This window comes from Mastigoproctus giganteus, chromosome 13 (assembly GCF_048544385.1).
Source record: "Mastigoproctus giganteus isolate SK-2022 chromosome 13, ASM4854438v1, whole genome shotgun sequence".
Classification (NCBI taxonomy): Eukaryota; Metazoa; Arthropoda; class Arachnida; order Uropygi; family Thelyphonidae; genus Mastigoproctus; species Mastigoproctus giganteus.
The window spans coordinates 119,939,719-119,953,860 of NC_143587.1; the positions used below are offsets into that span (position 1 = coordinate 119,939,719).

Below are 14,142 nucleotides of genomic sequence, written 5' to 3' on the forward strand. Positions count from 1 at the left end.
TTGATTGAGAATGCATTTATAGTGAGGTTTTTTAAGTTGATACCTAACATGTTACTTTTGTTATATAATAAGTGCTTAGAGGAAGGACTGTTTCCATTGAAATGGAAGATTGCTTTATTGAGGCTAATTAGGAAGCCTGGGAAACCTTTAATTGAGCCTAAGTCCTACCGTCCAATTGCTTTGTTGGCTAATCTGGGGAAAGTGTTAGAGAGGTTAATGGCAATACGTTTACAAGAATTGCTAGAACGCCATGACATGATTACACCTAATCAGTATGGTTTTACACCGGGGAAATCGTGCGAGGATGCTCTTCTGGACTTTCATACATACATTTCAAACTCTGATTCAAAATATGAACTTGCTATATATATAGATTTTGAAGGTGCGTTCGACTCAGTATGGTGGGAGGCAGCTCTTTCTCAACTGTGTCGTGCTGAGTGTTCTAAGCAGTTATACAGTCTGTTCAGGAGTTATTTTTCTGAGAGATATGTGACTGTAAGGTCTAAACATTTTCTCCTTCAAAGACAAATCACGCGAGGTTGCCCTCAGGGCTCTGTATTAGGTCCTTCAATTTGGAATTTGGTGCTACAGAACTGGCTGGTTCGACCACAAGTAAATTGTCACGTGTGATAGCTTTTGCTGATGATGTCACATTAATTGTGGCAGGTCGATCACGACACGATTTGGAGCAAAATGCAAACCGTGTAATAAATGATATTAATACCTGGGCACAAGGATTTAAGCTTACCATTAGCCCCCAAAAGACCAAAATGATGCTTTTTAAAACAAAACTTGATTTGGGACGACCGCCGCAAATAAAATTAAATGGGAGACAGTTGACTATGGTTTCTGAAACTAAATACTTGGGGGCTCCTTATTGATCACAAGTTGTCTTATTATGCGCATATAACACATCTACATAGCAAGATCAGGAAATTTGCCGGTTATATTATAAGAGTATCAAGAGGAGATTGGGGAGTGTCCAATAAAACTTTATTTTTATATTATAAGGTGGTGTTTCTGCCTATGGTTACATATGCAGCGGGAGTTTGGTCTCACAGAGTGGCTCTTGTTAGATTTCAGGCTAAATTAAACTCACTACAAAGAACAATGCTTCTCAGTATATTAAGGGTATGTAGAACTGTAGCTACGACTGCACTTCAAGTGATGGCTGGGGCAGTCCCCTTGGATTTGTTCGTGGCTTATCGAGGGCTGTGCTATGGCATTAAGAAGAAAATATCTACTAGACTTGTTGGTATAGAAGTTGACATAAATTCTGACATTAAGAGGGAGAAGAGAAGATGTTTAAACGAGATTGTTAACTTGTGGCAAACAAGATGGGACACTGTATCTTCTGGTCGAGTGATAAAGAAATTTATTCCTGATGTTACCTTTTTAAGTGACAGAACAGTTCGAAGTTGGTTTACACCAAGTTTACAAACATCATTTTTAGTAACAGGTCACGGCTCGATGAAAGCGAAATTATTTCAGTTGGGACTTTCGGATACAGATCTCTGTTTTTGTGGTGAGGTTGAAAGTTGGCACCATATATTATATGTGTGTACAATTTATGATAATCTCAGGGAAATAATCAGGGAAATCATTGCTGAAAATGAGTTAGGTCGGGAAGAGGTATTCTTATCTAATAGGAGTGTATTTCAATTATTCCAGGAGTTTGCAAAGGGAGCCTTTGAACTGAGGAAACGCCTGTTAAACACTTGAACCAAAATAATGTGTTGAAAACATTACCGAAGTGTGTCCAGAATGCCCAAGAAACTAATGGTGATGATGAGGAGGATTTTTTTTTTTTTATTATTATTATTTATTTATTTATTTTTTTTTATTATTATTTTATTTTATTTATTTATTTTTTTTATTTTTTTTTTATTTATTTATTTATTTATTATTATTTTTTTTTAATTTTATTTATATATTATTATTATTTTTTTATTATTATTATTTTATTTTATTTATTTATTTATTTTTTTTATTTATTTTTTTATTATTTTTTTAAATTTTATTTATTTATTATTATTATTTTTTTATTATTATTTTTTTTTTAATTTAATTTTATTTATTTTATTATTATTATTATTATTTTTTTCTTTTTATTTATTTATTTATTTATATATATGTATATATATGTGTGCATATATATATATATATATTTTTTTTTTTTTTTTTTCCTAGCTCTGGATTGGGCCCCCAGAGGTTTTTTTTTTTTTTTTTTTTTTTAAAGTGTTGTTGTCTCATAACCTGAGACCTTATGCGTCCCATCTACTGGAACTGGCCCACCTTCCCGTGGTGTGGACGAGTATCTAGAAGCAGCCTTCCTGGTGATAGCTGCTTCTGGGTAGCCAAGAGGTCAGCATAACACAACATAACATGCATTAAACTACACGAACATTGCACTATATTACACGCTGGCCTGTTTTGCAGAGTCTGTTCAACCTACAAAGAAACGAGGTGGATATGAACGGACGTTCTAGGAGCCACCCTACCTATACACACACATGTCCACATTAGCCAGCTGTTGTTGATTGCTGGAACAAACTTCCATCTGTTGATATGGAAGTTAACAACTTAAATAAATTCAAGGATGCACTAGACAAGCTATTGGAGGGAATGAATAAGTGAAATGGGAGATTTTTTTTTTTTTTTTTTGCTGATGCTGTACAAGCTTGCTTTCTTGTGTCATTTGCCACTACTAATGCTAAAATGTTAACATTGCACTGGTCACTCATGTTGACGATGTACTGCTTCTTAAGTAAGAGCTTAACCCCTCTACCCCTCATGTCCTGTCTGTCCTTCCTATATACATTATACTTCCCATATTCAAATTCAGCATCGCTTATGTCTGTTTGACATAATGTCTCCGCTATCCTTGTAATGTCTATATTTGAACTGAAGCAGTCCTTCAAATTCGTTAGCGCCTTCGTAACCAGGTGGGCAGGAGCAGCAGTGCGTAGCACACACACACTTCTTAATTAGACCGGGGTTCGAGCCCGTGCCCACCAAATACGGAGGATGCGGAAAGGTCAGGGAATGACCACCGCATATCCCGGGAGCAATATGGCCTTAGTTGCTAATGCTCCTAAAATCCAAATCCTCCTAAAATCCAAACAAATAAACCTTCAAATTCATCAAATTTATTTAAAATGCTCCTAGCATTAATGTACATGCAAGTATACATGCGCATGTCGTACCACGGCCCATGTATTTACTTGTTGCGTGATGATCCACAGCAAGGCTTGAAATCTCCAACACCTCGCTTTCCAGACTACTGCATGTTCCAAAAGAAGCAGCGCAAAAATCGCTTTCACCCCTGACTGCGGCTCTAGTTAATCTGTTAGTTTCTGTATCCTCCCCCAAGTTAACAGTTTTCCGCCCAAGTTTATCGCGCCAGCAAATATTCTTGCATCCCTTCTATTTAGTCTGCGTGGGTAGCACAGTGGTATCGTCACCGTTCTCCCCACACCGGGTGGAAAAGGCCCGGGTTCGAATCCCGTCGATGACGCGAGGAACTTTAGTGGGCTTTTTTCACTCCGTGGCTGAGTTAGTCGGTCTCAGGCGTAGATAGCAAGGTTTTTCCCCTCAGAAACTGGGGTTTTTTCGTCCAGCAAAACAGGCAAATCGACCAGAGAACACACGCAATTTACAGACACGAATACGGGTTAATGGAATCATTTACGGGTAACCCTAATATAGTATTTTTTTTTATCCCTTCTATTTAAGTGTATCTCATCTCTGTAAAAACAATCTCTCCTGATAACGGGCACACACCACGCTGGGAAAAATTCTACCCCATGAAGCCTTACACATTATCTCCAGGGCTCAATTGATTAAGTTCTCAACATGTACTCCTTCCTATCGAGTCTGGGCAGAATTGCAGGAAATTTCAAATTCTATCCTAAATGGCGACTTTTTCCCAACATTTCCCTGTACTTGTTAATTAAGTCCTCATATATCCTACTCTTAATATCATTAGTGTCAACGTTTACAACAAAATCACCTTTTGTGTTCTTAAAAGATGGTATCTGTTCTACAATGCCATCTACTTTTTCCCCTGGCAAACACCCTGGTCCTATTCCACATATCCTTCTTGTACATATTTCCTGTTTCCCTGAATAACATTGAGCAAATTGCACTTTTTGTTACGCCGTGATTTGTAGGAGAATTTCCCTCTGCGGTTCTCCCTCTAGCCACAGCACTCCCGCTACTTTGTGCCTAGTCTCGGGATGATTTCCGTTTAAATACAATTTAATCGATCAATAATGAAAATTAATAAAATTAATCAGTTTATTTGACTAAAAATTACAATACTACACTAAGCTAATAGATTCCTAAATGTAGTGACACGTTATGTTTATTGTTTATTTATAGCTTTGTAATAGTAATAAATGACTAACGTGAATGATGTTGTTGTTAAATATCCCATAACTAAAGTTATGGGATATTTAACAACAACGTGGACAATAAGAGAAATCAGTTTTATCCTAACATTTGGTTCGATATTCAATATATTTCTAGACTTGGTTTTGAAGAAAACCAAAAACGAGAGACCAGTTTCAGACTTGTATATCGTGACTTTCAACATACATGAATGTTCCTTGGCAATAATAGGATCACGCTATTATTTCTTTTATTTTCTAAGGACCCGATTTTTTCCCGAGGACCGTTACCGGGCCGCGAATCACACTTCGGGAAACGTTGCTTTATATTATAGTCGCATACGATTCACATATTGTGGGAGTCGGAACTACAGTATATACGACGGAATAGATTATAACTAATTTAATTTGCAATTTCAATGAAGTGAGCTCTCAGGGTTTATTTCTTACAGAAAACATGTCAGAATACGCTGCAAAATCACGTAGACATTTCTGAAGGAATGTAGTTTCATGACATTTCTAGCTGTCATTCCACCGAGAGCAGATCCCGTTGAAATTGAAAATCCAATAAATAACAAAATTAACGAGTTGATGGACTACATGGAGTATTTTGGCTGTACCTAATCTCACAAAAATAATAATCTTTTCACTTAAGCCAACGCCAGCTCATATTCACCTTTCTTGTAAGAGGGCCAACAATTCCTGTTGCGGTATCACAAAGATCTAGGTGTGGCTCGTCGATCCGAAATTTGGTTGCCACAAACACCCGCTACTTTGTGCCTAGTCTCGGGATGATATAGAATCATTAAGAGAGATGCTGTCGTAAATCTGTGGGTACTCGTAGCAACTCTCATAAAATCCCGGTTATCTCCGACAGCTGTTTGAAAATGGTGACGCGCAAGTAATCGTGACAAAGTTCTGTTTGTTTCTGTGGCCTAAATATGTAAAACCGACTGAAATTCATTGTCAGTTAGTATTCACTTATGCCAAATATTATGAAAAGTTCGAAACATGTTCACAACAGACAGATTAGTAGGTCAAATTGGAGTCAAAGGGCATTTCAATGGTTTTGCAGTCTACGACATTGTCCAGCAGAAGTGATAGTACAGGAGAGTGTCAAAGACTGGTTTAAATCACAGAACACAGTCTTCGGTTAAAAAGGGGGTGAACAGTTTCCATTCTGCTGAGACAAGGGCCTGAACAATCTCAGTGAGAAGTAATATAACCGTATTATTAAGTAGCGTGCTAGAGATTGTTAGTGAGCGAGTAATTCCTAAAGTAATATCGGTTTGTTTTATTAAGAAGAAGAATCTTTTTTGCAACGCTTAGAATGATAATTTACATAATCGTAGTTGCAACAGCCCATCACGGCACAGCGGCCAGTGGTTACAATGTACTACAGAGACATTATTGCCTCAATAAACCAGAAATACATAAATAAATAATAGCATAATAAATAAGTGAAATAGAGTACAGGAAAATGGAGAAATGACTTGAGTATACTACACATATAAAACACTAAGTGAATGTACAACCATTTGCTTCAAAATACATACCATACGATATACAAAGTACAATAATATGTGCATAAATATGTACATATTTGTCTGTATTAAGAATGTACATTGCTCAAGATTCAGATTATAATAGTAGTAGAAAACACTAAGTGAATGTACAACCATTTGCTTCAAAATACATACCATACGATATACAAAGTACAATAATATGTGCATAAATATGTACATATTTGTCTGTATTAAGAATGTACATTGCTCAAGATTCAGATTATAATAGTAGTAGCCTTGGCCATCCCATTGAGTATTCTTTTCCTATATTGTCGATCTCGACAGAACTTTCTATAAATATAAAACATATATAAAAGTCGTTGAAGTCGACATCTAAGTCCTGGACTCGAGATAGCATCTATAGAGGAAGAAACCGGTCCGACAGATGGAAGCGTCTTTGCGGAGGGCATAGCTGGGGAGTTGCTCGTAGACGTGCCACTGGGATCCTCCATGCACAGTTGTCCCAGACAGCCTTCTTTCATTAATGAGCGACTTAAGCCTTGGGATGTTAAGTGCGTTGGCTAAAGCGGTGGACCGGAGCTGGGAAGGCAGGCTAAGTTTGTGGCACGCCCACTTGAGAAGCCAATACTCGGATGAAAAAACTGGTTTGGCAGTAGAGGGAGATGCACAGGCCCAAATCTCTGCAACACAGAGAAGTGGGGTATACACTATAGTTGAAATATATCTCACCATGGTGGATTAAGTCCAGAATATGCTTAAATGTCTAATTTAATTATTAATAAAATTAAATTAAACAATTCTAAGTTAATTATTAATTAAATTAGAATTGAAGTATTAATTTCACTGATTTGACACTTCAATGGAAGTCAGATCCTTTACGAATTTGTTTGCTGTTTCAACAGTGCTCGAATTGAAAACTTTTTTCGCCAGTTTTCATCGGTTCTGACATTCGGGCGTCACATTTAATTAAGAATGAGCTCGAACTTGTAATCAGCTATAACCACATTGACAGTTTTGAAAAGTTTTTTTGGGAAGTGTAACAACCAAAAACATTGAATTTAATTTAGAAAAGGAAACTTACCCACTGGAATGGCATTATGCTCTATTTTAACACTGTATTCACACAGTTCAATTGTAACAGAATTTTAACAGAATAATTCTGTTATAATTTTAACAGAAATTACTCGTATAGCCAACATTTAACATGTTTCAAAAATTTTAGTTATTGAAGCTACCAAAACGTACGAAGGCATATTTTGTGTAATATCGATTTTAATAATTAATTACGTGAGTTTTAATGATTTAAGATATAAATCGGATTTTATATGATTAATATGCCTTGCCTTCAAATCCGTTAAACGTTAACAGAACTGTTTATTCACTTAAATATAAAAAAATAATACATTTTCTGTTTATATTCCAGAACGACCACACCATCAGCCGAATTCACAAGACAGAGATAATACAAAAACAGCACCGTATTTAGCAGTCACGTAGACTCGAACCACGTCGCTTAAATCGCGTGTACTAATGCACCCTTCGCGCAGACTACTCGGCCACTGCGGCGGCCAACTAGCAAACCCTCAATCCCAAGTGTGAACTCTCTCTCTCAATTAACTTATCTTCCCAATTAGTTTTACGACCATTATAATACACAGGCCCTGAAATTGTAGCTGGAAGGTCACGAAGATTCATTAATAAACCGCATGATCAAATAGAATAATATTATGTGTAAGATGCTAAACAACAGGCCTGTTAGCAAATGATAAATTAAGATAATGGAGTGACCCTAGTAGGATATCACAATACTGTGTGGAGTTAAATGCCAACAATGTGTTTATTAAATTACATGAATTTTATCTTGTTACCACCATAAAGGAATCCAGTCTTCGTAAGGAATACTGCATCTGGTGTAAATCAACAGAAAAGTTCATCACTGAGGGGAAAGGAAGGATTGCTAAAACAGAAGTGTCATCTTTCGATATTCAAACAGAGCCCTCTAGATCATCGATTAATACAAACTCAGAGTTCTGATAAAATGGTACCATAATATTGACATAACCAGCCTTTTTTTTTAAGCTTTATATACATATATATTACATTTTGCAAGTGTATTATACTGAGTGGTAACCGTTTCGCTATCGGAAAGAATCGGATGGTACGAAGTTTGTTTTTCATTTCTCCGAAGTTATATTACGCTTTCTCAAGTTTTTAGTTTTATCGCAATATAATCAAATTTATAAGTTGGATTATTTTAACATCGAGCTACCTCACTACTAGAATACCAACATCTTCGCGGGTTCAAAGGTATTCTGAATATAACAAAAGACTCATCAAAATTCCATATATTGCTTCAATCATAATGTTATTGGTGTTTATCGAAAATTTGAAAAACAAGCAAAAAGTTGGCATTAATTTCAATGAAGCAACCCTTTTTTGTATGTTGCCTTTGGCCAATCAATATCTTCATTAAATATATTTTGTTTAACATTTTTCCCCTGAGCTTGCACAAAAACAGAGAGAGTTTCTCCCTAATTAAAACTAGTAAAAAACTTTCTCTGTTTCTGCATACTTTAAAAATTAGATAATAAATTTAAAAGGTTTTCGAGAGTGCCACTAATTAGAGACTAAAATGGTGTTTTATGTTATTTTTGATTTTAATTAGTTTCTCCTAACATACCATAATATCTCTTATAGAGTATCAGCATTCATGCTGAAAAAGCAGAATTAATCATTGACTTAATTTTTTTTCTCCTATCTAACTTTCAGAGAAGACAACTGGGAGTCCAAAGTCCATCAGTTCCGCAGGACTCTTCCAGGTCAGCAACGACCTACGGTTCGCTTCGAGAAACTCCGCCCAGCTGCAACCCATCCCAACTTAGGTGCCATTTTTCTTTTCTGTGAATTATAACGACCCGTTTATTATTATTATTTATTATCATTCAGTTTCACTTCAAACAACCCGTTACTTCCTTTATTCAATATAGTGTAAACACTAAAATATGGAATTATATACATTTACATTTGTTGAAAAATCTATTTCACAGTATAGATTCTTTTAGACAAATATATGAAAATCTATTTCATATATTTCTGAAAATTAGACTGTATTTACTAGTGCGCATTTAACAGTGGTTATTTTATTTTGTTTTTATTTTACTCATAAAAATAAAGGGAAAAAAATCTGCAATTTCCCCTGCATTTCGTCAAATAAATCATAGTATAATCCGTCTTAGATAATTTTTAACCGAATATTTCTCATATTCCTTGGGTCCATTACACCTCTCATAAATCAAATCTTCTGTTTTGTAATTTAAAAATGCTCGAAAATATTTTAGATAAAACATTCATAGTTGCATATTCGCAAGTATTTTAATATCAGTCTACTAGGTTAGAGCCTTTCGCAGCAGCAGGCCATTGCAGTTATTTTATATCAGACATTAGATCGCATAAAACACACACAAATAAGGTTGTTCGGTTTGCATTATTACCTATAAAAACAACGCAGCTAACAGAAGCAATATAAGTTGCACAAACGGATACAGGAAGGATAGATTTCTTACAGAATTTTGAAATACGGAGCTCCAAGTAAATAATAGAGTGCATTTGTTTATTTAAAAGTAATTAATTAAATAGTACCTCATTAATATGAAGAGCTGGCCACTTGTATTATGAAAACCACAAACACGAAAAGCGTTAGGACCTACAGCATGAGTTGAAGACAGCAGATACTTGTTGACATTAGACTTGAATTTCTGTAGATCGCAATTTTCGAGAAATACACGTGAAAGAAGGTTGTTTCCAATAAGAGGAGTAGGAGCGATAAATGAGAAAAAGCCAGCTTTATGAGTGTCAAGTTGGACAGCGAATGGATGCCGACTGCTTGAGGCGACCTCGAGGGTAGCACAGTTGGTAGAATCGCTGCCTCCCAACACCTGGTGGAGAAGACCTCAGTTCGAGTCCCTTCGATGATGTGAGGAATTTTTATGGGCGTTTTGCTTAGTTAATCGGTCTCAGGCGAGGGTAGCATGGTTTTTTTTTTTCTCTTGGAAACTGGGGTTTTTCGTCCAGCAGAAAATTGACCAAAGAACACACGCAATTTATAGACAGTATACACGGGGCAATATGGCCTTTGTCGCTGATGCTCCTAAAACCCAACTACAACAAGAACTGGTTGAGATACGTGTTCGGACTGGTTTGGTAGAAGCAGTGGAATTACAGATACTATTTCAGAAGAACAGTACTCACAGAGATATCTAACCTACAGAAAATGCAAGTAGCAGAAACTGAATGTTCTACGAGACAGAGAATGGGGAGATTTTATGTGAGATGGGGTATTAATTAACCTGACTGCCCCCCTCTTTTGAATGGAATGAAGAAATCTGAGAGGGATTTGGGAGCACTACTCATACATGTGAGAACAATATTCCATGGTATGGCAGTTTTGGAATTTGTACAGCGTCATTAATAAATATTTATGTTCCTTTTTACTATTCTGTTCTTGTGAAATGGTTATTTTTTATAGCTGTCTCGTAATAACTAAATTTAGATTACCGAAGAGTATTTTAAAATAAGCAAAACTCTCTACCAAAAGGAAGAGTATTATTGCTATTTATTTAAAGAACGTCATTATAGTCCTCTTTGGTGGAGAGAGGATTAAAATGTTCTTCATTCGGAAGTATCCAAACGCTATCAACAAAAGAAATTTTGCAACTTATGGAGAGACAATTAAAATCCATGCCTTGTTTTCAAACTTTGCAGTCCACTCCTTCTGGGCCATTCTTCATATGTGCATCGATTTGCACTCATCACTAATCTGGCCTCCCCTTCCCTGAACCACCTTCAGAAGTCTTTATTCTTTCAGGTGTCTCCAAACCTGAATACAATATTCCAAATATGGTCCAACCAGCAACAAAGTCATTATCTCTTGTATAGAGGAATAATGACTTCGTAGTAGCAAAGGTCCTATATATCATGGACAAGACACCATGTGTCTCCTTTGCTACTTGTGTGCACTGCATGGAGAAATTTCGTTTCTCAAGGAATCATATACTCGAAGTCATTTTCGTCTGGTACCATTTTCAGAAAATCTCCCCTTTGCTTATATGTGACTCCAGGCTTTGTTTCCTAAATGTATAACCTAATATTCAGATGCATCAAACTTTAGTTGCCATCTGGGACCAAATATGCAACTGATCCAAGTCTTTTGGTAGCATCACAGCCTGTCTCGAATGTTAACCACCCATCCCACCATCAAACATATCAGCAAACTTTAACAGTTTCCCTTGGATATCCTTGTCAATATGAAAATTATAAAAAGGAGAGGAAACAACACCGATTACTGAAAGACCCCACTTATTACTGGTAAAGCCTCAAAACTGACAATTTATGACACCTTCTGTATCTTAATCTTCTCTCGATCCAGAATAGGATATTACCAGTAATAACAATTTGTAAACTGCTTAAATAACAACCTTTCATGAAGGACGGTATCAATAGATTTACTAGAGTTATGTAATATTATATGTATGCATATATAATGTAATATATGGTGTTCCTAAATGCCAAGATTTTATTTCTTCCTTAAATATATACAATCTTCAATGTATTTCATGTTTTTTTTCTGTTTCAGGTCGATCGTGGGAGATGTTCGATATTCGTGACGAAATCGAGATGACCAAAAACAGTGTCGAGCGACTGGACACTCAGATGACCTCTTTAACCCAAGATGTAGCGACACTGAGTCAGGAAGTGAGAACAACCTTGGCACTTCTACAACAACTGTGCGAACGTGGGAGTTTCCCTCCGCAGACAACTCAGTCCTGTGAATTTCTACAAAGTCTCCCTACTAATCCCCTTCCTCGGCGATCGTCATCGCAACCACTGAGGATACCCAGTATGGGTGATATGCACGCAGGAAGTGACGGCAAGATCTCTTGCAGCACTCAAACTGATTGGTACCTTTTAGATGACTTAATCGGAAAGAGGGGCGATCCAGTATCGCCTCCTCCTAACTCAGGCTATTCCTCAAGCTCTTCCAATGATGAACGTGTAAGATTCCTTCTAGGTCAGACCACCCCAGCAAGCAAGGAGGACTGCGAAAGTGTTTCCGATGATAGCGTTTTAAAGAATTCGTTTATAGGTAGCGCGTCCTCGCCTAGAGATCTTGGTCCTAGTTATCGCTCTGCAAAATACTGGAGTACTTCCGAGACTGATATGCCTGTGCCTTCTGCTAGATTAAGGAGTCCACATCTTTCCGGTATCCGGGATCCTAGTGTGAGGTTCGAAAACCAAGAACATATTATAGACTTGAGAAGTGGCTCCTCTCTACGTAGGAAAATGTCAACAGAGCTATAGCCTCACTTGGACTTCTGTGCACTGAATTTCTTTCTGCCTGTTTCCCCGCCTGGCCTTCCCTCCAATGCCGAAGATTGCGTTGTTCAAGGGAGATAATCGCTGTGGCTTCTCGCTCAACGGCACCAAATACGCATTTCCTAATTCTTTGATCATCACAGAGAATTTTTGTATTTTGTGTACCATATGCTGCTGCGTCGTTGTCTCTTTTAAGCGGGACTTTTCTCTGCCTGGTTCCACTAAGGACGCTTGTCAGGCACCATTGCAATACACCTGCTAAGTTCCCCAACAGGACTCCTGTAAAGAAAAACTTAAGAACGTTGTAAGTTAGAATATTTTACCAGTGGAAGATGGGAGATCAATCCTGTTACGTTGTACAGCTCTGTTCTGGTTTCAGATATTTATTTTAGTGTTTACGAAAGGACTGCGAAATTTTTTATAATAATTTGTTACACTGCTTTATCCCATAATGCAACCTGCAATGTTGTAACTTCTGTTATCTGAGGAACAAAAAAAAAAAAAAAGTAGCAACTGGACGGTTTGTAAAGGTGGAGTCGAAAAATGTATCGATTGTATGATGTTTAGTGAGCGAACTACAATTATAAGTATTATGCAGCGAACGTGAAGTGTAATCTGCACACATGCGCAATGATGCAGTTCCACCCAAAAAGAACTTATACAGCAAGCATTCGTAGGCACCGTATTTTTATGCAAGAAATGTTAAACTTTTCATCGGTTTCCGAGGCAACCTGTCATCTCCCCACCCTTCCTGCCCCAAACATATTTAACCTATCCATTAAGAAAAATTCAGTATTTAAATTACACACTTCAAAAACAACCCTTTGTTTCTATTGTCATGCTTTCTTTAACGTAAAAGATCAATGAAATTAGTTAGCTTTCGATCACAATGTAAATAGCCATACGAGGTCGAGATAAAGATTTCCAGGTGCCTACTAAGTGCTGTATTATTAAAATGTAGAGGAAAAAGTATTTTTCTCGCCTCTCTCTTTCCCACTCTTGTTCTGTCCGTCTTTTTCGCACGCAAATATTTCTCTTTCATTCGATCAATTTCCATCATAAACTAATCTCTATGAACAGTAGTATTTAGAAAAATATCAAACCTTGGACCAGTAAAAATATACAAGTTTCATGTTTTAAAGTACTATCCTGTATAATATTTCGCGAAATATTCTTCACAGCAATAGCGAATTCGAGGAGAACATCTTTAAATGAAAGATCATACGTGGAAAACATTTCTTACCAATATAAATAAACCCAGCCATTATTTCATTGTTGCTTAGTTTAGAAGTGATGTGCTGCCACCTACAGTAACGCGTTTTAATATAATTAAATATTTTAAACAAAAAGTGAATATTCATTAGATGACAAACTCTGTTTAACAAAAAAAAAACTTTTGATTTGGCGATGATAATCACATAATAAAGCTGCAGCGAATATTAAAAGGTAAAAATAATAAATATATTATAAAAACAGTATTGGAAAACTTTTAAATGTTGTTATATCATATTTATGAAAATGCATCTGGTCGCGTGACTAATGGGAGCAAAAAATTATACTATTTTTCTACATATATTTCGATCAGTTATTCAATATAAAATGCTTTAAATGTCAGAGTTCATTTTAAAAAATTTAATTTCTATCACATCCTTAAGGTAGCAGCACTGGCAAAGATGGAAATTTTGATAAAAATTAAAACACTGTGTATAATTTTCCTTTGACAGTGCAAAATTCTGAACTGTCCCCCGAGTGTGCTGAACTCGCACATGTGCACAGAAAAAATCTGTTTGACATCCCTCCTTTGTAAATAATAACGGAGCAAATTATTTGTTTTGAAGCGCACACATGCATAT

At 36.4% G+C, this 14,142-nt stretch overlaps 1 protein-coding gene across 1 annotated transcript in view; it reads left to right on the forward strand.

Moving 5' to 3' along the window:
* LOC150076403 (voltage-gated delayed rectifier potassium channel KCNH8-like) overlaps positions 1-13,330 on the forward strand; it is a 271,262-nt gene extending 257,932 nt beyond the window's left edge. The window contains 2 exon segments of the mRNA XM_090387870.1: positions 8,687-8,799; positions 11,550-13,330. Coding sequence (XP_090243996.1) covers positions 8,687-8,799; positions 11,550-12,274 — 838 coding nt within the window. The 3' untranslated portion in view covers positions 12,275-13,330.
* Positions 13,331-14,142: the final 812 nt, after the last annotated feature.